This window comes from Oncorhynchus nerka, linkage group LG13 (assembly GCF_034236695.1).
Source record: "Oncorhynchus nerka isolate Pitt River linkage group LG13, Oner_Uvic_2.0, whole genome shotgun sequence".
In the NCBI taxonomy this organism is placed as follows: Eukaryota; Metazoa; Chordata; class Actinopteri; order Salmoniformes; family Salmonidae; genus Oncorhynchus; species Oncorhynchus nerka.
In genome coordinates, this window is record NC_088408.1 from 29,274,610 (window position 1) to 29,301,708 (window position 27,099).

At 43.0% G+C, this 27,099-nt stretch overlaps 1 protein-coding gene across 2 annotated transcripts in view; it reads right to left on the bottom strand.

Moving 5' to 3' along the window:
- LOC115139296 (tyrosine-protein phosphatase non-receptor type 14) overlaps nucleotides 1-27,099 on the bottom strand; it is an 85,675-nt gene that overhangs the window by 51,279 nt on the left and 7,297 nt on the right. For both annotated transcript variants that reach the window (XM_029676500.2, XM_029676501.2), the window contains exon 2: nucleotides 10,437-10,819. In XM_029676500.2, the coding sequence (XP_029532360.1) occupies nucleotides 10,437-10,610 (174 nt within the window). In that variant the 5' untranslated portion in view covers nucleotides 10,611-10,819. The remainder of the gene's footprint in view (nucleotides 1-10,436; nucleotides 10,820-27,099) is intronic.

Here is a 27,099-nt window from a genome sequence, read left to right on the forward strand (position 1 = left end):
GCTGTTTGAATGTTTACGCGCTTGCTTCTGCCTACCACCGCTCAGTCAGATACTTGTATGCTCAGTCAGATTATATGCAACGCAGGACACGCTAGATGATATCATCAACCATGTGTAGTTAGCTAGTGATTATGATGGATTGTTTTTAATAAGATAAATGTAATGCTAGCTAGCAACTTACCTTGGCTTGCTGCATTCGCGTAACAGGCAGTCTCCTTGTGGAGTGCAACGAGAGAGAGGGAGGTCGTTATTGCGTTGGACTAGTTAACTGTAAGGTTGCAAGATTGGATCCCCCCCGAGCTGACAAGGTGAAAATCTGTTGTTCTGCCCCTGAACAAGGCAGTTAACCCACCGTTCCTAGGCCGTCATTGAAAATAAGAATGTGTTCTTAACTGACTTGCCTAGTTATATAAAAAATATAAAAAAATATATTTAAAATTTTTTGGGGGGCAAATCGGGGCCCAAAAATACAGATTTCCGATTGTTATGAAAACTTGAAATCGGCCCTAATTAATTGGCCATTCCGATTAATCGGTCGACCTCTAGTCACCACCATGCATCACCGTAGCAATGGTGCCAGGTTCCCTCCAGACGTGACGTTTGGCAATCAGGCCAAAGACTTCATCTAGGTTTCATCAAACCAAGCTTGCGTTTGGTCGCTCTACAATAAAGGCCTGATTGGTGGAGTGCTGCAGAGATGGTTCTCCTTCTGGAAGGTTCTCCCATCTCCACAGAGGCAGTCCGGAGCTCAGTCAGAGTGACCATCGGGTTCTTGGTCACCTCCCTGACCAAGATTCTTCTCCCCAATTTCTCATTATGGCTGGGCATCTAGCTCTAGGAAGAGTCTTGGTGGTTCCAAACTTCTTCCATTTAAGAATGATGGAAGCCACTTTGTTCCAGGGAACCTTCAATGATGCAGACATTTTTTGGTACCCTTCCCCAAATCTGTGCCTCGACCCAATCCTGTCTCGGAGCTCTTCTTTCGACCTCATGGCTTAGTTTTTGCTCTGACATGCACTGTCAACTGTTGGACCCTATATAGACAGGTGTGTGTCTTTCCAAATCATGTCAAAATCAATTGATTTGACCACAGGTGGACTCCAATCAAATTGTAGAAACATCTCTTGGATGATCAATGGGAACAGGATGCACCTGAGCTCAATTTAGAGTCTCATAGCAAAGGGTCTGAATACTTATGTAAATAAGGTATTTCAAATCAAATACAAATACTCTCAGTACTCATTTTATTAGCTGTTCAGGGGTCTTGGGGGTAGAAGCTATTTAGGAGCCTCTTGGACCTAGACTTGGCGCTCTGTTACCGCTTGCTGTGCGGTAGCAGAGAGAACAGTCTATGACTAGGGTGGCTGGAGTCTTTGACAATTTTTAGGGCCTTCCTCTGACAGTGCCTGGTATAGAGGTCCTGGATGGCAGGAAGCTTGGCTCCGGTGATGTACTGGGCCGTACGCACTACCCTGTGTAGTGTCTTGTGGTCGGAGGCCGAGCAGTTGCCATACCAGGCAGTGATGCAACCAGTCCGGATGCTCTCGATGGTGCAGCTGTAAAACCTTTTGAGGATCTGAGGACTCATGCCAAATCTTTTCAGTCTCCTGAGGGGGAATAGGCTTTGTCGTGCCCTCTACACGAGTGTCTTGGTGTGCTTGGACCATGTTAGTTTTTTGGTGATGTGGACACCAAGGAATTTTGGAGCTCTCAACCTGCTCCACTGTAGCCTCGCCGATGAGAATGGGGGCGTGCTCGGTCCTCCTTTTCCTGTAGTCCACAAACATCTCCTTTGTCTTGATCACGTTGAGGGAGTGGTTGTTGTCCTGGCACCACACGGCCAATTCTCTGACCTCCTCCCTATAGGCTGTGTCATCGTTGTTGGTGATCAGGCCTACCGCTGTGTCATCGGCAACCTTGATGATGGTGTTGGAGTCGTGCCTGGCCATGCAGTCATGAGTGAACAGGGAGTACAAGAGGGGACTGAGCACACACCCCTGAGGGGCCCCGGTGTTGAGGATCAGCGTGGCAGATGTGTTGTTACCTACCCTTACCACCTGGGGGCGGCCCATCAGGAAGTCCAGGATCCAGTTGCAGAGGGAAGTGTTTAGTCCCAGGGTCCTTAGCTTAGTGATGAGCTTTGAGGGTACTGTGTTGTTGAATGCTGAGCTGTAGTCAATGAATAGCATTCTCACATAAGTGTTCCTTGTGGAGTGCAATAGGGATTGCATCATCTGTGGATCTGTTGGAGTGGTATGCAAATTGGAGTGGGTCTAGGGTTTATGGGATACTGGTGTTGATGTGAGCCATGACCAGCCTTTCAAAGTATTTCATTTCTACAGACGTGAGGGCTACGGGTCGGTAGTCATTTAGGCATTTTACCTTAGTGTTCTTGGGCACAGGGACTATGGTGGTCTGCTTGAAACATTTTGGTATTACAAACAGGGAGAGGTGGAAAAATGTCTGTGAAGACACTTGCCAGTTGATCAGAGCATGCTCGGAGTACACGTCCTGGTAATCCTATTTAGCTTGTCTGGTAGGCTAGGGTCACTGGGCAGCTCTCGGCTGTGCTTCCCTTTGTAGTTTGTAATAGTTTGCAGGCCCTGCCACACCGACGAGAGTCGGAGCCGGGGTAGTACGATTCAAAGCCAGTATAGTTCGATATCTGTTTTTTATATTTGATTAATTTGCAAAAAAAAAAGAAAAACTTGTTTTCGCATTGTCAGTTGGGGAATTGTGTGTAGATTGTTGAGGAAAACATTATTTTCATCCATTTTAGAATAAGGCTGTAATGTAACAAAATGTGGAAAAAGTGTAGGGGTCTGAATACTTTCTGAATGCACTGCATCTGTTGTCTTGGGATGTTGTTGTGATTTGTTGTGGACAATGATAAGTAGAGGCCAGGTCATTTATCAATATTGTGTAGAAACTATTCTACAATACTACTTAAAAATCAGAATTTTAAATGTTCGTAAAAAATAACAATTGTGATTTATCAAACAATCCTATCCACGTCATGCACACATCGGTAGGAGGTAAATGTTAATAAATACCAAATGTCCTCAGCCTCAGTGCTCGTGAACGACCTTGGCTATTTGCATTTCAAAATGCCCCTAATTAACCATGAGTGAACAGGGAGTCAAAACCATCCCTTTAAAGAGGGTAGGAAAATACAACACTATGCTATGAAATAGCTTACAACGGCGCAACACAAAAAAACAAGGTGTTAGTGTAAGAAAAAAATTAGAGGTGCTAGTGTAAGAAACTGAATACAACCACAAGGTTTTATTAGGATTCAGTTGAGGTCAACCCCCCCCAAAAAGAAATAATAAGCCATCCATCCTATAGGCCAACGTTGCTGCATTCCACCTTGCCACCACATTGAGCAGTGGTTTTTGCGCATCACATAACCTATCACCAGCACCTCAAGAGTGGAAGCCTTTTCTGTTCACATATTTGAACTCTTTTTGGTATGGTGCTTTTATGGCTGTGTGTGTGCAGTCTATTGCTCCGTTCGCATTTCTGAACCAATTGATGGTAAAACAAACATCAATTGGTTCCCAAATTGATGTGCATTGGAATGGTGTGTGTTCTCTCTTTCTAAAGTAGGAATTAAATCCTCGCAAAGATCCTATATGATTGTTTTTGTGAAACAATATCTGATGAGCCAATCTGTACTTTCTGGAAAAAAAGTCCTACCGATCTTTAAAAAACGCACTGTGCAAAAAGCATTGTGTGACAAATCTGCCAACACAGCAAGATCAGCCATCTCTCTTTCCATTTCCATTATCTCAGTCTTTTATAGTATTTCAACAAAGGTTTCACTTTCACACGTGCCTCTAATTCAACAAATTACTCTACTTTATATGGATTATTATCGTAACAAATGCACTGACGTGGACAAAATATATCTAGCCTTTCAAGATGTTGTGGATATATGATTAAATAGAAAAATAATTTCATCAAAATTCTCCCAATTTCAACATATATTTCCCAATGCTTGACAAGCAGCTTCTACCACTTGGCACTGTGCCTCTGCATGCTCATGGCCGTGCATACATTTACGTTCATATTGATACATTTCATACTTTGTATGGAAATAAACCCACACATGGTTCATGCACAGATTTAATAAATGAGGCTCCAGGGGTGTCTAGTTGGACTTCAGTTGGATTGAGAAGAGAATGTTCCAAATCCAACAGTACTGCTGTTGAAAAAAAAAAAAAACTATGTGTGTGTGTGTGTGTGTTCAGCACACCTGTTTCTAAAGGCCAGGACCAGGTGCAAAGTAATTATTTGTTATGTGCGTCAGAGTGTGACCTTAAAGTAATTGTATGTGTGGAGTGTGTATGTGTCACCTGGAATCCTCAACTTTGCTATATCGCTTTAGGTGATACACACACACTCACACACTTCACACGGAACACACAAGTCCACCCACTTCCACACAGCCTATTGAATTGAAATAAATTACATTCCAGATCCACGCAAAAGTATGTGAATACACCTTCAAATTAGTGGATTTGCCTATTTTAGCCACACCTGTTGCTGACATGAGTATAAAATCGAGCACACAACCATGCAATATCCATAGACAAACCTTGGCAGTAGAATGGACTAACTGAAGAGCTGAGTGACATTCAACGTGGCACCGTCATAGGATGCCACCTTTCCAACAAGTCAGTTCGTAAAATTTGGCTCAGCCGTTAGGAGCAACAATGGCTCATCCGCAAAGTAGAAGGGTACACAAGCTCACAGAACGGGACCGCTGAGTGTGCGCAGCGCGTAAAAATGGTATGTCCTCGGTTGCAACACTCACTTCAGAGTTCCAAACTGCCTCTGGAAGCAACTTCAGCAAAATAACTGTTCGTCGGGAGCTTCGAGAAATGGGTTTCCATGGCTGGAGCCGGTAAAGCTCCAGCCATTGGACTCTGGAGCAATGGAAACGTGTTCTCTGGAGTGTTCTCTGGAGCAATGGAAACGTGCTCTCTGGAGTGTTCTCTGGAGCAATGGAAACGTGCTCTCTGGAGTGTTCTCTGGAGCAATGGAAACGTGCTCTCTGGAGTGTTCTCTGGAGCAATGGAAACGTGCTCTCTGGAGTGTTTTCTGGAGCAATGGAAACGTGTTCTCTGGAGTGTTCTCTGGAGCAATGGAAACGTGTTCTCTGGAGTGTTCTCTGGAGCAATGGAAACGTGCTCTCTGGAGTGTTCTCTGGAGCAATGGAAACGTGCTCTCTGGAGTGTTCTCTGGAGCAATGGAAACGTGCTCTCTGGAGTGTTCTCTGGAGCAATGGAAACGTGTTCTCTGGAGTGTTCTCTGGAGCAATGGAAACGTGTTCTCTGGAGTGTTCTCTGGAGCAATGGAAACGTGCTCTCTGGAGTGTTCTCTGGAGCAATGGAAACGTGCTCTCTGGAGTGTTCTCTGGAGCAATGGAAACGTGTTCTCTGGAGCAATGGAAACGTGTTCTCTGGAGTGTTCTCTGGAGCAATGGAAACGTGCTCTCTGGAGTGTTCTCTGGAGCAATGGAAATGTGCTCTCTGGAGTGTTCTCTGGAGCAATGTGAACGTGTTCTCTGGAGTGTTCTCTGGAGCAATGGAAACGTGTTCTCTGGAGTGTTCTCTGGAGCAATGGAAACGTGTTCTCTGGAGTGTTCTCTGGAGTGATGAATCACACTTCACCATCTGGCAGTCCGATGGACGAATCTGGGTTTGGCGAATGCCAGGAGAACGCTAACTGCCCCAATGCATGGTGCCAACTGAAAAGTTTAGTGGAGGAGGCATAATGGTCTGGGGCTGTTTTTCATGGTTCAGGCTAGGCACCTTAGCTCCAGTGAAGGGACATTTTAACGCTACAGCATAAAATGACATTCTAGGGAAATCTGTGCTTCCAACTGTGTAGCAACAGTTTGGTAAAGGCCCTTTCCTGTTTCAGCATGCACTCATGCACAAAGTGAGGTCCACACAGAAATTGTTTGTCGAGTTCGGTGTGGTAGAACTTGAATGGCCTGCACAGAGCCCTGACCTCAAACCCATCAAACACCTCTGGGATGAAATGGAAAGCTGACTGCAAGCCAGCCCTAATCGCCAAACATAAGTGCCCGACCTCACTAATGATTTTGTGGCTGAATGGAAGCAAGTCCCTGCAGCAATGTTCCAACATCTAGTGGAAAGCCTTCCCAGAAGAGTGGAGGCTTTTATAGCAGTAAAGGGGGGACCAACTCCATATTAATATTCATGATTTTGGAATGAGATGTTCAACGAGCAGGTCCACATACTTTTGGTAACGTGGTGTACATACAGTTGAAGTCGGAAGTTTACGTACACCTTAGCCAAATACATTTAAACTCAGTTCTTCACAATTCCTGACATTTAATCGTTGTAAAAATTCCCTGTCTTAGGTCAGTTAGGATCACCACTTTATTTTAAGAATGTCAAAATAATAGTAGAGAGAATGATTTATTTCAGCTTTTATTTCTTTCATCACATTCCCAGTGGGTCAGAAGTTTACATGCACTGAATTAGTATTTGGTAGCATTGCCTTTAAATTGTTTAACTTGGGTCAAACGTTTAACGTAGCCTTCCACAAGCTACCCACAATAAGTTGGGTGAATTTTGGCCCATTTCTCCTGACAGAGCAGGTTTGTAGGCCTTCTTGCTCGCACACGCTTTTTCAGTTCTTTCCACAAATGTTCCATAGGATTGAGGTCAGAGCTTTGTGATGGCCACTCCAATACCTTGACTTTGTTGTCCTTAAGCCATTTTGCCACAACTTTGGAAGTATGCCTTGTGTCATTGTCCATTTGGAAGACCCATTTGCGACCACACATCTTGAGATGTTGCTTATTTTGTGAAGTGCTCCACACCCTCCTGCAGCAAAGCACCCCCACAACATGATGCTTCTACCCCCGTGCCTCACGGTTGGGATGGTCTTCTTTGGCTTGCAAGCCTCCCCCTTTTTCCTCCAAACATAACAATAGTCATTATGGCCAAACAGTACCCTTTTTGTTTCATCAGACCAGAGGATATTTCTCCAAAAAGTACAATCTTTGTTCCCATGTGCAGTTGCAAACCGTAGTCTGTTTTTTTACGGCAGTTTTGGAGCAGTGGCTGAGCGGCCTTTCAGGTTATGTTGATATTGGACTTGTTTTACTGTGGATATAGATACTTTTGTACCAGTTTCCTCCACCATCTTCACAGGGTCCTTTGCTGTTGTTCTGGGATTGAATTGCACTTTTCGCACCAAAGTACATTCATCTCTAGGAGACAGAACGCGTCTCCTTCCAGAGCGGTATGACAGCTGCGTGGTCCCATGGTGTTTATACTTGCGTACTATTGTTTGTACAGATGAACGTGGTACCTTCAGGCATTTGGAAATTGCTCCCAAGGATGAACCAGACTTGTGGAGGTCTACAATTCTTTTTCTGAGGTCTTGGCTGATTTCTTTTGATTTTCCCATGATGTCAAGCAAAGAGACACCGAGTTTGAAGGTAGGCCTTGAAATACATCCACAGGTACACCTCCAATTGACTCAAATGATGCCAATTAGCCTATCAGAAGCTTCTAAAGCCATAACATCATTTTCTGGACTTTTCCAAGCTGTTTAAAGGCACAGTCAACTTAGTGTATGTAAACTTATGACCCACTGGAATTGTGATACAGTGAATTAAAAGTGAAATAATTGTTGGAAAATTACTTGTGTCATGCACAAAGTAGATGTCCGAACCGACTTGCCAAAACTATAGTTTGTTAAGAAGAAATTTGTGGAGTGGTCGAAAAACGAGTTTTAATGACTCCAACCTAAGTGTATGTAAACTTCAGACTTCAACTGTACATACACACACATACACACAGTCTCAGACACCCATCAATCACACACTCCTGGCGCTGTCAGGATGAGCTGTGGTGAAAGACGAGACACATCAGCAATGAAAGGAGAGAGAAAGAGAGCGAAAGAGAGAAAGATAGTTATTTTTTGACCATAGTCAGGCCTGCCGTGTAGGTGTAGTGTTTGGGTAGGTGGGGAAGAGAGGGGGTTAGATAGAGGTAGGTGGGGAAGAGAGGGGGTTAGATAGAGGTAGGGGGGTAAATGGAGGGGAAAGGGGGTTAGACAGAGGCCAAAGCGGGGGTGTGACTGTACCCTGTATTTATGACATATCTAATGCCTGGGAAATATCACAACATTGTGTGAGTACGCACTACATTGCCTCTCTCACATACATGCATGCACAACGCAGGCATTCACATTTACACACACACACAAGTACACACAGGTTCACACAGGCATACACATACATCTGTGTTTACAACAGTGAACAAACAAACATACACATACTTAACACTGCAGACCAAGCCCAAGTCTGTCTTAAATGGGTTTGAAGCTTTAACAAGCATTGTTAACTCTGAACTAGGCTGTAATGAGGAAAACCTCCATATAGGCCAGAACAGTCAAACAGGATGAGAAGGGGGAGAGGGTGAGGGAGATGGAGGAGGGGGAGAGAGTGAGAGAGAAAAAATTAGATGGTGTGAAAAGGAGCAAAGGAGGAGAGAGGAGAGAGAGAAAAGTTGCCGAGGCCAAAGAAAAGGAATAAAAAAAGAGGAGTGAGAAAAGGAGGGAGGAAGGAGAAAACAAGAAAGGAAGGGAATGACAATAAAAACACGAGTTCAATCTCTAAACCAGCAGATATTTATCATCGAATGACGAGGAGGAGGTGAGAGTTAGAGAGAGGGGGATGGAAGGGGGGAGGTGGGGGTAGTGGGTCTGGGGACGGGTATCTCTTTCTCCTGCAGTGGAGGACAAAGGGATGCTATGCTTCGTTAGAGAAAGACAAGAGCCCCTATGGAGAGACGGAGCGGAGGGCAGAGAAAAATACACAGGGCCTGCAGAGAGACGCGTGGCAGAGTTACACACACACACAGGCCTCTGTCTCTGTCAAACACACACAACACCTACAGAGCCTTCAGAAATTATTCCCACCCCTTGACTTTGTCCACATTTTGTTGTGTTACAGCCTGAATTTAAAATGGATTCAATTGCGATTTTGTGTCACTAGCCTACACACAATACCCCATAATGTCAAAGGGTAATTATGTTTGATACATTTTACAAATTAATAAAATATGAAAAGCGGAAATGTCTTGAGTCAATAAGTATTCAAAACCTTTATTATGGTAAGCCTAAATAAGTTCAGGAGTAAAAATATGCCTAATAAGTTGCATGGCCTCTGTGTGCAATAATAGTGGTTAACATGATTTTTGAATGACTACCTCATCTCTGTACCCCACACAATTATATGTCGAACAGTGAATTTCAAACACAGATTCAACCTCAAAGACCAGGTAGGTTTTCCAATGCCTTGCAAAGAAGGACACCTATTGGTAGATGGGTTTTAAAAAAAGCAGACATTGAATATCCCTTTGAGCCTGGTGAAGTTATTAATTACACTTTGGATGGTGTATCAATACACCCTGCACTACACAGATACAGGAGTCCTTCCTTACTCAGTTGCCAGAGAGGAAGGAAATCGCTCAGGGATTTCACCATGGTGACTTTAAAACAGTTACAGAGTTTAATGTGATAGGAGAAAACTGAGGATGGATCAACAACATTGTAGTTACTCCACAATACTAACCTAAATGATAGAGTGGAAAGAAAGAAGCCTGTACAGAATAAAAATATTCCAAAACATGCATCATGTTTGCAATTAGGCACTAAAGTAAAACTGAATATAATGTGGCCAAGGAATAGGGAGTTTTTAGGGGGATACAAATAAACAGAATACAGCACAGGCAACTTGGTTGTCTGCTTTCCAACAGACACTGGGAGACGAATGTACCTTTCAGCAGGACAATAACCTAAAACACTAGCTGAAATCTACACTGGAGTTGCTTACCAAGATGACATTGAATGTCCCTGAGTGGCTGTATGGCAACGATCAACAATCAACTTAACACACCTTGAATATTTTTTTAAAGAATAATGGACAAATGTTGTACAATCCAGGTGTGCAAAGCTCTTAGAGACTTACACAGAAAGACTCACAGCTGTAATCACTACCAAAGGTGATTCTAACATGTATTGACTCAGGGGTGTGAATACTTATGTAAATGAGAAATTTCTGCATTTCATATCCAATAATGGGGTATTATGTCATTATGGGGTATTATATGTAGATGGGTGAGAAAAAATATAAATATATATATATTTAATTCATTTTGAATTCATGCTGTAACACAACAAAATGTTGAACAAGTCAAGGTGTGCGAACACTTTCTGATCTTCAGCGTTGCTGATTGTGGACAGTATTGTGTGTGTGCTTGTGTACGCATATCTTTCTGTTTATGTGGAATCAACATAATGTACTGTAAGCTGTGGGAGAGGTGTGCTAGCGATAGAGAGATGAATGTAGTTGCAGAGCTAGTGTGTGTTTTTCCCCTCACCTCTCGTAGTTCCAGTCTCTGGGCCACGGCCTCCAGACATTCCTGCCCCGTACTCTCCACAGACAGAGTACACTCGATCACATTGTTGTCCAGCAGACGAATCCGCGTCACAAAGTAGTTCTTGCTTAACACGTTGTAGCGCCGTGTCCGACGCAGCATCAGCCTGAACGGCATGGCTCAGAGGTCACAGTACGGTGAGAGGTGAAAGGTCACGAGAGAATGAGGGGGTGGGGCTTTAGGACGTTGATGCTGCTCTTCCCACCCTCGCGTGGCAGCCACACCCCAGGGTGAAGCAGTGCTCTCTGGGAAGGCGCTGGCCCATTCCCTGAGACGTCCGGAAGAGGAGAAAGAGGAGAGGTGGACTGGAGGAAGATCACTGGGAGCTGCAGGGAGAGATGGGAAAGAAGAAAGATTTAATATCAGAAAAAATATACCAGCTAAAATAACAATACAGGACAGTGCAGTACATGTGAGTGATTGAGCAGTTATAGATTCCCCTAGATGTCTTTTGATGTAACTCAAAAGCCCTGAACCAAAAGAACCCAAAATCTTTTAGGTGAGGGTAAGCTGCCTAAATAATTTAACACAAGTGAATGAATTTAAAGGACAGAACAGTAGATTGTCAAATAAAATCACTGAAATGGCACAACCAACTAGTAGAAGTACTGGTGCTTCAAGCCACGCAGCTGGCTTCTTTAAACCTCCATTTGAGAGTTGTTTGTGTCTGGGGGAAGATGTGAAGACATGGATGGATCAAGTTCAAACAGTAGAAAGAGGAATTCATGCGAGGCAGCAGCTGGCTTTGGAGGAACTAATGGAGCTTCTCTTCTCATATCTCCTGAGTGGGAGTCCTTTCCTTTTTATCTGGCTCAGCCAAAGAGGACAGCACACCAGACATTATACAGTGTAGCATTACATTATAGACACACGCGATCTCTACTCCAAATATAACTCTCATACACTAACAAACAATTCATACAGCTTAGAAGTACATGTAGACTCCCTAACATGTGAATATTTTAGACAGAGTAGACACACACGTGCACACACACTTACACACTCAGTGTGTGGTTAAGTAGGGTTCAGAGAGTACTAGAATGGGAACCGTTTGAACACTATGCCTGGATTAATGATCAGGTCTGGGCTTTCATGTTCTGTAGAAGAGCCTACCATCAGGAGAGAAAAAGGGCTTTGAAGTTGTTCAACACACAGACAGACAGACAGACAGACACACCAAGGTCTCCATTATCAAAATGTGGTGCTGGACATTTGACCAGCAGAATTTTCACTTGAGAAATTTACCGGGCCCACAGGCCTTTGCATAGGACGTTCCCTCGCGGTGCTCAGAATGACAGAAATCACTTCAGATGATGGTAATTATTCTTCACAGAACATGCACGTCGAGTACGCAATAATTGGTGTCCTTCTTACAGCGCACTTTGAAGATGTTAGAACAACTTTCCACATTTACTTTACCTCAGCCAACAAGACGAGTAACAAACAGCAAAATGACTAGCCCATGCATAAGCGGCACATGAGTTGAAAGTTTTGGGAAGCTAATATTCACCATCCACCTTTATAAAGCATCATCGCATTTGCTGACTTATGTAAAATCTCATATCCTGATAAAGGTCATTTTCTGTAAATTCAATGAATAAATAGTTTAAATCAAATTACCACATGTAAAGGCCTATTTCTTATTAAATTTTGAAATATTCTCAACAAATAAAAAGGTACTTACTCATATTTGATTATTTCTCCTTTAATTTAGAACCTTGGCGCAAATGTTCAATTAAGCATGTAACAAAATATAAAATATGAATGTATAAAATCTAAAAAGGTAAATAGGAAACACTTCAACTATAGGTGAAAAACAAAATCAATATAGGCCGAAAATATATATATATATTTTTGGGGGCTTGCCTGTTTAGCCGGTTATTTTGGCATTAATACGTGTCACATATCAATTTGCATTTGGTACCTCGGGTCGAGTGTTAGCACCAACTCACGAAACCCCAGTTTCTCGACCGTATAAATTGGGGCCATGTCTTTGCAGATGTAAGTTGTAACGGCAGCTGTTATCTCCTTCCATCTTCGTGATTCTTTGCCATATGGTGTGTCGCGGGCAAAAGCCTCTTGCAACGTCTGAGGTTTGTTTTGAGCACTAGACTGTACTTTTTTGGGTCTCATCCGTGGACTCTCTCTGTACTGTTTCACATGATTTTTGCGTAGGTGGTAAAAGGTTAGTGGTGTTTGAGCCTGTTGTCAGGACTCCGGCCTGAAGCATATTTTTGCAGAGGACGGTTTTCTGGTCCGTGTCAGACGTTTCATACCCAAACCACGTCCATGCGACTGAAGTAGCCCCTCTTTTAGGTACGAGCTCAGTGTCTCTGTGCACTGTGTCAAGTTCACTCTCCTCCATGTTTGTTTGTGTTGCAAATTTCCTTCCACACGGCAAAGCGTCGTCCAATTGGCGAAAAAAATTGCCGTAAAGAGTGATTTGCGACACAACGAAATAAACGATAGAGCATAATATGAAATGATAGACAAACATCTATCGGCATAAGATATAAACTCATGTCAACTGCGTTTATTTTCAGCAAACTTAACCTATGTAAATATTTGTATGAACATAACAAGACCACTGAGACATAAACTGAGCAAGTTCCACAGACATGTGACTAACAGAAATTGAATAATATGTCCCTGAACAAAGGAGGTCGAAATCAAAAGTAACAGTCAGTATCTGGTGCGGCCACCAGCTACATTAAGTACTGCAGTGCATCTCCTCCTCATGGACTGCACCAGATTTGCCCGTTCTTGCTGTGAGATATTACCCCAATCATCCACCAAGGTACCGACAAGTTCCCGAACATTTCTGGGGGGAATGGCCCGAGCCCTCACCCTCCGATCCAACAGGTCCCAGATGTGCTCAAAGGGATTGAGTTCCGGCCTCTTCGCTGGCCATTGCAGAACACTGACATTTCTGTCCTGCAGGAATTCACGCACAGAATGAGCAGTATGGCTGGTGGCATGGTCATGCTGGAGGGTCATGTCAGGATGAGCCTGCGGGAAGGTTACCACATGAGGGAGGAGGATGTCTACCCTGTAATGCACAGCATTGAGATTTCCTGCAATGACAACAAGCTCAGTCCGATGATGCTGTGACACACCGCCCCAAACCATGACGGATCCTCCACCTCCAAATCGATCCCGCTCCAGAGTACAGGCCTCGGTGTAACGCTCATTCCTTCGGCGATAAACACGAATCCGATCATCACCCCCGGTGAGACAAAACTGCATCTTGTCAGAGAAGATCGCTTTTTGCCAGCGATGGTGGGTTTGTGCCCATAGGCGACGTTGTTGCCGGTGATGTCTGGTGAGGACCTGCCTTACAACAGGCCTACAAGTCCTCAGTCCAGCCCCTCTCAGCCTATTGCGGACAGTCTGAGCACTGATGGAGGGATTGTGCGTTCCTGGTGTAACTCGGGCAGTTGTTGTTGCCATTCTATACCTGTCCCGCAGGTGTGATGTTCGGATGTACCGATCCTGTGCAGGTGTTGTTATACGTGGTCTGCCACTGCGAGGACGATCAGCTGTCCATCCTGTCTCGCTGTAGCGCTGTCTTAAGCATCTCACGGACATTGCAATTTATTGCTCTGGCCACATGTGCAGTCCTCATGCCTCATGCCTCCTTATAAACACATTTCATGCAATTCTACTACACTTTATATGACTGCAGACACTAGAATAATCTTTTTTAATACGACAAATTACAGGGTAGCCTACTCTTCTGACACTGACAATAAAAATGACGTATGTATAATAAGCCTACGAGAAGGGGAGACACAAATAGAATATGATGCCCATCTAAACTGGAGGAGGAAATGAATGTCCAAAAACAAACTTTTCAGTGGCACTGACCCAACAATGGACGTGCCGCCTATGAGCCGATGTCAATCTACTCTCTAACATAGTAGAAAAGTTGACATATTCTATTGATCAGCTTGTCGAGAAAGAAATAGCACAAACAGACTCTAGGACATTTGTGGGACGATAGATCCCAAATTCATACAACCAGTAGGCCTAGGCTACATAAAAAAGTATGTTGCAACAGATCAGCACATTTAGCTTAAAATATTGATAAACTATTCATTCTAAACCTTATTAGCGCACCAACGTGCACAAGGCAGTAGGGTTCGCGGAAATGTGCATTTGGCTACCAGACAATGAAAGAAAGCTGATAGAGAAATAGGCTAATGGTTTCAATGGCATATGGAAGTCTTTATAAAATAATTGCCTCCACAGATATGGTCAGATTTTGCTTGGGCTACTTTGAAGCAAGGTAAAACATGCCTGGTAAAATCTAGTAAAGCGTTCAGGTTTCAAACAATTAAGTCGCTATATGTTTTTAAAATACATACTGCCTCCAGCACATTGCACAGTGGTGTGTGATGTGTTGCTGAAGCCTGCCTTCCATTGCCTATGCATTTGAATGGCGAATGGGAAGCACGCTTCAATTACCAGTTGAGAAATAAAAATATGATGTATTTTTAATCGTGGTCCAAAAACAATTAACACCCGATTGCATTTAGAATTGTTGTACAATGATTGGGCTTATAAAGCCCAACCACTTTGTTACTTGGGGTGGCAGGTAGCCTAGTGGGTAGAGCTTTGGGCCAGTAACCGAAAGGTTGGTGGATTGAATCCCTGAGCGGACAAGGTAAAAATCTGTCGTTCTGCCCCTGAACAAGGCAGTTAATCCACTGTTCTTAGGCCGTCATTGTAAATAAGAATTTGTTCTTAAGTGATTTGCCTGGTTAAATAAAAGAGCTGCCTAACAGATTCTCTGCTCAAAGGCTCTGTATGCTGTGCGCGTGATAAATAACATACATAACCAATATACACAGGCACCAATTTAATTTCACTAAATTAGGCAAATTGAACAATAGACTGATACGCATGACCGGTCAAATGTATTTACATCAACTGGTATTTACAACCATGAATAGCCTAAAAAGTATTATTTTGCAATGGGATTTTTTTCCTTCTTCCGGACAATTTTTTTGAATCTGTCAAAAGCCGGCTAATACCGGCTAACAGAAACCCTAAAAACACACACACAAAACCCAGCTAGCACATTTGGTTTCTTGGAAGTTGTGGGAACATATGTTTTTGGTTTCACATTGGTTGTGGGAACGAAGCCATACATTTCCTGACCGGTAGAAGCGAACATCTTGTTGGTCTGGGAACAGAAATGATTGGTTATTTGGAGGTTTTTGAACGACTTCCTTAAACGTTTCAGTGAATGTTTCAATAAGACTTTTAATAACACTGCTAGCCTATTTTGGGTAAACTCTTTGAACAACAAACACTGATAGGACACTTGGAAAGGAATTTCCTTAAGCATTAATCATACAAACACAAGTATTATTTATTGTGAAACAGCATCAGTGAGATTCTAACCTCTTCTGTTCTCTGTCCATGAAATTAGTCCGCTGTGCCACCAGGATGGAGCTACAATTCCATGTTTTTTTACTCATACAAAAGCTGTTCATTTGAGTCTATTCAAACAGACCCCATTTAAAAGGAAATAAGTACTCATTAAGATCAGGTGTGTAGAATTAATGGGAACGGCCAAAACACTTGAACATGCTTAACTAATTCTACTGTGTTACTTTTTATATTTACATTATTTTGCAATTATTTTCTTAACTCTATTTCTTGAACTGCGCTGTTGGTTAAGGGCTTGTAAGTACGCATTTCACGGTATTCGGCGCATGTGACAAATACAATTTCATTTGAAGATAGAGGATAGAGGTATATGTATATGTTTTTAAATAACATCATTAGAACATTCTCTGAATATTATTACAGTTTTCTTGTGTTCTTATGTAAAGTTTTCTTAATATTCTTGGAGCAATTTGAGAACATGACTTGAAATAAAACCATGAGGAAATGGTATGCTGAAGTACTGAAATTCCCACAGCAGGGAATTGTTTCTTACTGTAACGCTCTCTGAACTATTTGAGAACATTCCCAATGTCAAACCAGTTGGAGAATGTTTCTTACCAGCATTTGTATTAAATGCAACCATGTTTGAAATTTTAGGAAATTATATGTTAAAGTGTTGATATACGAAGTTCCTTCAATATGCTGAGAATGTTCCAAAGCCAAGCAACTATCTTGCAGCATTCCCAGAAAGATGTGGGAATGTTGAATGCAAAATAACCCTAGGACAAGCACGCTCTCAGCAAGCTCTATTTCATAAACAACACTGAAAGCATACTGGTAATGATTAAGTTAAGAGTTATTACATAGTTACCACCTAGAGGTAATATCATATAGCTTAACACTTGGAGAGCCAGAATTACATGACTACTAGAATGGCCATGATGTTCATTCTGATCTATTTCAATTGTGTAAATATTCCATAATAAATAATCAATAATCAATTAATGCATTTATTATGTTAAAATAGGTCATAAGAAACCTAAGGACACCAAATGTTAATTTAATGAGAAAGAAAATCTATTGATTGATCCAGAAGCGCATAGACTGTAGATACTAAAATAAGATGATACTGTATTTTCTGACTATAAGACAACAGTTGCATGCCCAGCTAATGGCCCATTCAAACTACACCTAAACTATATTTAAACACATATAATCACACATGTATTAATAGATGTGGCCTAAAGACAAGATTAAATTGACAACAGTCTGATGGGTGACAATAATGTCAATTGTCAAATTGAGAATGAAGAGACCAGCGAGTGTGCATTGGCATAGAAGTGAACGGAGCTTACCAAAAAGCACTTTTTCAAATAAACTTTTACGGGTCCATGCAGGCCAGATGTTTTGATAGCTATACCCGATCTAAGGTTTCTAATGAACTATCAAAATTGCTCAGATGGGCTCTGTTTCAAAATATAACTTTGTGAGTACTGGCGAGAATCAGCAACAGTCATTTGGGTTTAAATATCCTTTCTATTTTATTCTGTTATATTCCATTATATTATTACTGTAAAATATGTGTGTGTTGACTGTGGTAAGGCAGGGGAATACAAACATGTGATGTCTGCTAAATGAAATCAATTGGCATGGCGAAGCCATTTAGCCTCGGCTACTAAGCACAGATAAAAAAACTAAAAACATGCTATTCTGTTCTTTTGAAAGAAATTCTTAGTATCATGTTTTTAATTACCTATGCATATATGCATATTTATCTCAAAGTTCTGCTAGTGTAAAATACACATATTTAGGAAAAGTCCATTACAAACCGTCCTAGTGTTACAAACCTAGTGTTAATGCTCCATGATGTAGACGGGAACTGAGATAACAACAACATAAGCATCCCTAACAGTAGTGGGGAGCTGAGCTAGCATTAAAATTAGCACCCCTAACAGTAGTGGGGAGCTAGCATTAAAATTAGCACCCCTAACAGTAGTGGGGAGCTGAGCTAGCATTATCATTAGCACCACTAACAGTAGTGGGGAGCTAGCATTAACATTAGCATCACTAACAGTAGTGGGGAGCTAGCATTAACATTAGCATCACTAACAGTAGTGGGGAGCTAGCATTAACATTAGCACCACTAACAGTAGTGGGGAGCTAGTATTAACATTAGCATCACTAACAGAAATGGGGAGCTGAGCTAGCATTTACATTAGCACCACTAACAGTAGTGGGGAGCTAGCATTAACATTAGCACCACTAACAGTAGTGGGGAGCTGAGCTAGCATAACATTACCACTTAGTGGGGAGCTAGCATTTACATTAGCACCACTAACAGTAGTGGGGAGCTAGCATTGACATTAGCATCACTAACAGTAGTGGGGAGCTGAGCTAGCATTAACATTAGCACCACTAGCAGTAGTGGGGAGCTAGCATTAACATTAGCATCACTAACAGTAGTGGGGAGCTGAGCTAGCATTAACATTAGCACCACTAGCAGTAGTGGGGAGCTAGCATTTACATTAGCACCACTAACAGTAGTGGGGAGCTAGCATTAACATTAGCATCACTAACAGTAGTGGGGAGCTGAGCTAGCATTAACATTAGCACCACTAGCAGTAGTGGGGAGCTAGCATTAACATTAGCATCACTAACAGTACTGTTAAAGGCAGAGGCTGCGGTTCCAAAGGTAACCACCCTGTTCCGACCCCATGGAAGTCTTTACCCCAGAGCTAAAAACATGTATCACATTCTGCACATGTGCTTCTTTAGCTGTACTTTACACACACACATTTTTGTGTTCACTATTTTACTGGAAACGTCCATGCAGCATCTGCATACCAACCATTTGATCTCAATCAGTTTCATGGGGATATGCATTTAGATCTTCTTGTGTTATACAGTGTTGATTAGAAGTAGCCCAGTGTTGTTTTGAATAATGTAAAAGCAGATGGTGTTAACAAACTGTAGCATACCTGTGTTTTGTTTCAATCAAAGCACATATTCTGTCTAGAGGCGGACTGTGGAGTTTTGGCATGAGAGGAAATGAGAGAAAAATGTGAACATTCGCACAATCATCCTAAAATTAGGTGGTTTTTGTCTTGCAGTACGTAACGTTATACTATGCTATTATCGGTTCTGTTATGTAGAATACCATCATTATGTGATCTTGCAGACATGTTTTTTATTTTATTAAACTAGCACCATTCTCTATTCATCACTGAAACTTGACAGTAGCCTGTTCTATGGGCAGACGAAGGAGTATAGAAGAGACTGTGCATAAAATATAGAATCCTGAACATTTTTTTTCCAATTGTGAAGAGGCTTCCAGATAATTGGGAACTGCAACCAGTCAGTGGAATGAACTGGCCTCATGCAGGATTGATAGTCTAAAGGGCCCACAACACCAATCAAAATCCCCCAAACCTCCTGTAAAGAACTACAACCTCTCCTCCAGCCCAAAACAAAACATGCTGAGAAGTAGTGTCAACCAAGATCTCAGAGAGAGATGGAGAGGGAGACGGAGAGACAAAAAGGGACGAGAGAGACGAAAAGACAGAGAGTGAGAGAGAGAGACAGGGGGTGAGAGGGAGAGAGACAGAGAGGGAGAGTGCGAGACAGAGGGAAGAGGGAGAGAGACAGAGAGACAGAAGAAAGAGAGGGAAGAGGGGGAGAGAGAGAGAGACAGAGGGGGAGAGAGAGAGACAGAGGGAGGGAGAGTGAGAGACAGAGGGAAGAGAGAGAGAGAGACAGAGAGACAGAAGGAAGAGGGGGAGAGAGACAGAGGGAAGAGGGGGAGAGCGATGGAGAGAGAAGGAAGAGAGGGAGAGAGGCGGAGAGAGAGAGGGAGAGAGAGTGAGACAGCGAGGAAAGAGAGAGAGTGAAGAGGGGGGGAGAGAGAGATAGAGAGACAGAGGGAAGAGAGGGAGAGAGGTGGAGAGACAGAGAGGGAGAGAGAGAGAGAGACAGCGAGGGAAGAGGGGATAGAGAGAGTGAAGAGGGGGAGAGAGAGCGAGAAAGACAGAGGGAAGAGGGAGAGAGAGAGACAGCGAGGGAAGAGAGAGAGTGAAGAGGGGGAGAGAGAGAGATGGAGAGACAGAGGGAAGAGAGGGAGAGAGACAGAGAGAGAGAGACAGAGAGGGAAGAGGGGGAGAAGATGTGGGCTAGGAATTAAAAGGAGTGTAAAAAAGGCTCAAGTGAGCAAGGAAGAGAGAGAAGAAGGAGAGGAGGAAAAGGGGAGGAGGAGGAGAGGAGAGACAGTGGGAATGTGTTGCTTCTTGTCTGGTCTCTGGCAGTGTGGTGCTGATACTCAGTTTGGATCCAAGCCCAGATTCCTCTCTACTCCGACTAGAAAAACAGAGCACACCTGACAGAAGTATGCGGAGGGATGGTGTGTGTGTGTGCGTGTAAGAGATAAAGAGAGAGATTGGAGGAGGTGGCTATATGGCCAATAGGTGCAGTATGAACTTCTGAACAATACATTTTAGATTTTTTTATGCTCTTTTGCACACCAGTATTTCTACTTGCACATCCTCATCTGCACATCTATCACTCCAGTGTCAATTGCTAAATTGTAATTACTTCGCCACTATGGCCTATTTATTGCCTTACCTCCTTACTTCCTTTGCACACACTGTATATAGATTTGTTTCTATTGTGTTATTGACTGTACGTTTGTTTATCCCATGTCTAACTCAGTGTTGTTGTTTGTGTCGCACTGCTTTGCTTTATCTTGACCAGGTCGCAGTTGTAAATGAGAACTTGTTCTCAACTGGCCTACCTGGTTAAATAAAGGTGAAAAAAATATATATATTTAATCCAATAATAGGTTGGTATCACAACAACAAGCCCAACCTGACTGGGCAAAATGGATGGGGCGTTACACATTCCTTATCCTGGAATCCTGAATCTCACTGAGAAAACAAACACTTGCTATTGTAGCTTCTTGTTCATGTGTTTTTCACTATAATTAGTTAACAATGGGTGACTAAATCGGCCTTGTTTTCTGATTGGTGGACTTTGGTCTGTTAAGCACTGTGGTCACCGGACCTGAGCCACAGTCCTTCTGACCCTGACTGTGGCATGAGATTGGGGGAAGTGACATCAACAGCTGACAGTAAACCCCACTTAACCCAAACCACCATAGAAATGTTCTCACGCACACAGACCAGCTAAATCACTAGGGGATGGCAACTGATTAAGCAAACAAGCAAACACACATGTGCGCGGGCACGCACGCACGACACACACACACACACACACACACACAGTAAACACACCCTTCAGAGGTTAGCCAAGGGGCCAGACAGCAGTTATTGCAATATAAAACTAGCAATCAACTGCATCATTTTGTCTGTGGTTGAAGATACACAGACAGACAATAGATTGAGACCAAACCTTCCCACTTCAGGCACAGCGTTACATAAACGCAGCCACACCATCCCCCTGCCAGCGGGTTTATCTTCGGCTCACATAAACAGCCTATACATTTATGAATTTGCACGTTGTAATTTTGCGGTGCCCAAAATGCAAGGGGTAGCAGAGGAAGACACAGAGAGAGCGAGAGTGAGTTGTTTTTTTGTTTCCAATATAGCAGTGTTTACTATGAAACCCTTCCAGTTTTTCCCTCTCTCTCTCTTTTTCCCGCTCCCCCTCTCTGTGCTGGCTGGGAGACAGCTGTTCCTCTGTCAGTTTGATGAGAACCGCGAGGTGCCACTGTGGGGTGTCGCTCCAATGTAATAAAAGAGAGTAAAATCCTAATAAAAACAGGATGGGTGGGAGTTATCTCTTTCTCAGCTTGTTGTCTATCTGACCTCATGGGGGGCTTCGTTTAGAAAGATACGAGAGCCATATTCACATGGTCTTATCATTGATTCCTCTGCTGTTTAGTTTTCTGGAATTGAATGAGTGACAAACTAACCTAACTACAGTGAAAAGGGACTAAATATGAATCCACATCCCAACCAGGAGCTACCAGGATGCAAACAAAAAAGGCCCCAAAAAGATGCTAACAACTCTTTCTACTGGTTTAAATGTCCAGTACCGTCAAAATGTTGTATCATATTGTACAACAGCTGATGAAACTAACACTGTAAAAGTGTGAAAGAAATTGATCAGTGTTATTTCCTAAAAAGTTGCTGGTTGAATTTGCATGGGTGGCATAGTGACATCACCACGAGGTACATTAGTTAATAGACCAACAGCAAAGAGTGTTCCAAACCTCTCTACCAATAACAGCTCATTTTCAGTTAGGGCCTATGGAGATGACCCTAACCAAAACATGCTCTTACAGAGTCACGCTAGCCTACACACCAGAGCAGACTAATATTACACAACCAAAACACCGGCCTGCTACACACTCAAACCTGCTTACATAGCACAACCAAAACACAGTATTACTGTCTCACTACACACCCAAACCTGCTTACATAGCACAACCAAAACACAGTATTACTGTCTCACTACACACCCAAACCTGCTTACATAGCACAACCAAAACACAGTATTACTGTCTCACTACACACCCAAACCTGCTTACATAGCACAACCAAAACACAGTATTACTGTCTCACTACACACCTAAATATTCTAGTCATACTGACACGCTGTCTACAGAATACTGCAAATAACAATCCTTTAATATTGGAAAACCAAAGTAGTGTCTTAAATGGTTATGATACAGACCAAACCCTGTACACTGGTTCTCTACAAGCAGCGAGGACAATTCATATTATCGTGTTTCACTGAACTTTGAAAAACAGGCAGACTCTGGGCAGCCCCCACGCATACTGATCTGTGGTGTGTGTGTGTTGGAAAATCAAGTCTGCAGAACAGAGACCATCTTGTCTAGGGCATATTTTTTCTCTCCCCACTACTAGAGGCACACAGAGAAAGGCAGCAACAGCTTTTTGATGTTTGGCTTCCAGCGTAGCGTAACAGTGTAAAACACTGTGTAAAACACTCCCCCAACACCCACACACACATATCAATCTACTGACCATAAATCATACTATCTGTCTGACAGACATCTTACAGCTGTGTAGAACACAATACAACTTTCTCTCCACCCGCAAGACAAAGACCGCCTGGAACGTCAACAAAGAACAACACTGTCCTATACCATGCTCATACTCAATCTAGTGACAGCACAAGTCTTTAGTAACTCCCATTACATGACAACACTTCAGTGTCAAATGAACAACACACTCACGCACACATACATTCTGTGAACTTACTACTGAACAATGTGTCCATACACACCAGTCGGCTATAACCTCATACCCCAGAAAAAGTAAGGTAAACAGACCTATGATAATTGGACGGTCAACCATGTCAACTCCTTCAGGAATTATACGCATCTTATCGGACTCTTTTTTTGTCTCCTCTCCAGATCTGTAACCTAATGCCACACACAGGGACAGAGGTTATGATTTCTGTAGTCGCCAGCTATCAGGTTACCAGTAGTAAAACAACCCTATCATACACAGTGAAGAAAACTAGTATTCAAAAACTCTGTTTGATGTATCATGATGGAAAACGCCAGTCACCCCAAAGTAAACAACACATCTTACAAAAAGCTCAATTCAGACACGTAATGTGGGTGTTCTGTCAGAGCAGGGCTCCTTTGACAATTCTTCTCTATTCATGCTCACACAAAAGAGGGAACAAAACAGCACTTTGTCACCTACTGTTAAAACCATTAGACGCAGGGCATTTGGAGTGAGGACGTAAATGTATCATGTGTAATTTAATCAATCTGATCTCTTGCGCTTCTCTTCTTTCCCTCTCTTTGAGTCTCTAAATCTCTCTTTCTCTTCTCTCTCTCTCTCTCTGAGTCTCTCATTGTCTCTCTCTCTCTCTTTGAGTCTCTGTATCAATTAAATTAAATTCAAGGGCTTTATTGGCATGGGAAACATGTGTTAACATTGCCAAAGCAAGTGAGGTAGATAATATATAAAGTGAATATATAAAGTGAAATAAACAATAAAAATTAACAGTAAACATTACACATCTCTCTCTGAGTCTTTCTCTCTCTGGGTCTTTCTCTCTCTGAGTCTCCCTCTCTCTCTCTCTCAGTCTCTGTCTGAGTCTCTCTCTGTCCCACGCTACACACGAGCACTTTAGCAAAACAAACAGGTTTAGTGCTTAAGTGCCCGTGGCTGGTCTGTCACTAGTTTCGTTTTCACGACGTGTTCTCCAACCCAACACACACACAGATGCTACGGTACCTCTGAGGACTACTGTTAACAACACATACAGACAGACAACCACAAGCCACCACACTCTGCTGATTGTTCTTCAAAGGGTTGTGTTGAATCTGTCTGGATGCTCATTGCTGGTTGAAGTGCTCAAAAACCTCCTGAGAGAAATATGACTTCAACAAGTAAGGGGAAAGTTTAAGGACACATCACACACACACATTCCAGCAGACACGTGTGGACTCATACACACACACACTATGGTTCCGGCATCTCAGATTCCCCAGACTGCCTGAGGGGCAATGAAGGAAGGAGTTGTGTTGGGATGCCTCACTGGACGATGCAACACACCCCTGGGTGCCCCTTTGTTACCTGACACACTAGCCATGTGTGTTTCTGTCTGCCTCGGGAAAACCCACTCAGAAGCTCTGTTAATAGTTTAGCCGTATCATGTTGCTCAGTTAGGACAATAGCTTTAACTCTCCTCATCTGTGCAAATGATCACACACACAAACACGCACAAACATACACACCACACACACACACACAGACACAAGCAGCTGCAAGCAGATTGTAGAGCCAGACAGTCAGGGTCCTTGTTAGAAACGCATCTGCTGTTTCACTCTTCATTTGGTCTCTCTCTCTCTCTCTCTCTCTCGCTCTGGTGTGTGAGAACACTGAGACACTGAGACACTGACAAACACAGTGTTGAGCATTCACACTGAGGTGAGACTCAGACAGGTAGGGAGCAGGGAGCCACCTCAGCCTTGTTAACGTATGAGCGGGTCAAGTTAAGGGTTGACAGAGCTCTGTTAAAGATAAAGGAATGTGTTTATAGTGATCTATAGTGCACTGCATAGCAGATATAACTTACAAGAATGCACAATAATATGATACATACTGCTACTGTAGTTAGGCCTTGCTTAATGATAAAGTAGGTGTGCCCAATAATGTTTGTACCATGTTTGTGCTGCTGCCATGTTGTGTGGCTACCGTGTTGTTGTTAGGTTGTGATGCTACCATGCTGTGTTGTCATGTGTTGGTGCCTTGCTATGTTGTTGTCTTAGGTCTCTCTTTATGTAGTGTTGTGTTGTCTCTCTTGTTGTAATGTGTGTTTTGTCCTATATTTATATTGTATTCATTTATTATTTCTAATCCCAGACCCCCGTCCCCGCAGGAGGCCTTTTGCATTTTGGTAGGCCGTCATTGTAAATTAAAAATTGTTCTTAACTGACTTGCCTAGTTAAATAAAGGTTAAAATAAGAAAATAAACCAATAACAATGTGTGACAATGCGATTTCATGAAAAACACTTCACTGGATATTCAAAAGAACCATTGGTGCCAGCGGTGATTAAGTAGCTAGCCATTAGGGACCATGGTTGTGGTGACCATTGGTGCCAGCGGTGATTAAGTAGCTAGCCATTAGGGACCATGGGAGTGGTGACCATTGGTGCCAGCAGTGATTAAGTAGCTAGCCATTAGGGACCATGGTAGTGGTGACCATTGGTGCCAGCGGTGATTAAGTAGCTAGCCATTAGGGACCATGGGAGTGGTGACCATTGGTGCCAGTGGTGATTAAGTAGCTAGCCATTAGGGACCATGGTAGTGGTGAACATTGGTGCCAGCGGTGATTAAGTAGATAGCCATTAGGGACCATGGTAGTGGTGACCATTGGTGCCAGCGGTGATTAAGTAGCTAGCCATTAGGGACCATGGTAGTGGTGACCATTGGTGCCAGCGGTGATTAAGTAGCTAGCCATTAGGGACCATGGTAGTGGTGACCATTGGTGTCAGCGGTGATTAAGTAGCTAGCCATTAGGGACCATGGGAGTGGTGACCATTGGTGCCAGCAGTGATTAAGTAGCTAGCCATTAGGGACCATGGTTGTGGTGACCATTGGTGCCAGCGGTGATTAAGTAGCTAGCCATTAGGGACCATGGGAGTGGTGACCATTGGTGCCAGCAGTGATTAAGTAGCTAGCCATTAGGGACCATGGTAGTGGTGACCATTGGTGCCAGCGGTGATTAAGTAGCTAGCCATTAGGGACCATGGGAGTGGTGACCATTGCTGCCAGTGGTGATTAAGTAGCTAGCCATTAGGGACCATGGTAGTGGTGAACATTGGTGCCAGCGGTGATTAAGTAGATAGCCATTAGGGACCATGGTAGTGGTGACCATTCGTGCCAGCGGTGATTAAGTAGCTAGCCATTAGGGACCATGGTAGTGGTGACCATTGGTGCCAGCGGTGATTAAGTAGCTAGCCATTAGGGACCATGGTAGTGGTGACCATTGGTGCCAGCGGTGATTAAGTAGCTAGCCATTAGGGACCATGGTAGTGGTGACCATTGGTGCCAGCGGTGATTAAGTAGCTAGCCATTAGGGATCATGGTAGTGGTGACCATTGGTGCCAGCGGTGATTAAGTAGCTAGCCGTTAGGGACCATGGTAGTGGTGACCATTGGTGCCAGCAGTGATTAAGTAGCTAGCCATTAGGGACCATGGTAGTGGTGACCATTGGTGCCAGCGGTGATTAAGTAGCTAGCCATTAGGGATCATGGTAGTGGTGACCATTGGTGCCAACGGTGATTAAGTAGCTAGCCATTAGGGATCATGGTAGTGGTGACCATTGGTGCCAGCGGTGATTAATTTCAAACAAATGAAAATACAATTATTAGATAATGATCATGTAGTTACCCATTTGATTTGAATTCTACCTAATCTAAGAAAATAAGTGAACTGTAAAATTAAATAAACCCTAAACAGAGACTTTGTGTGCGTGTGTGTGTATGTGTGTGTGTATTTGCGTCAGGGTTTCTGTTAGCCGGAAATAGCCGTACTTTTGGCCGATGAAAAATTGGAAACGCCCTATAAATAGGCCAATTTTCCGGGAGAAGAAGAAGAAATCCCATTGCGAAATAATACTTCTTAGCCTATTCGTTGATGGACATACCAGTTGATGGAAATACATTTGACTAGTCATGCTTACTGGTCTGTAGGTTCATTTGCATCA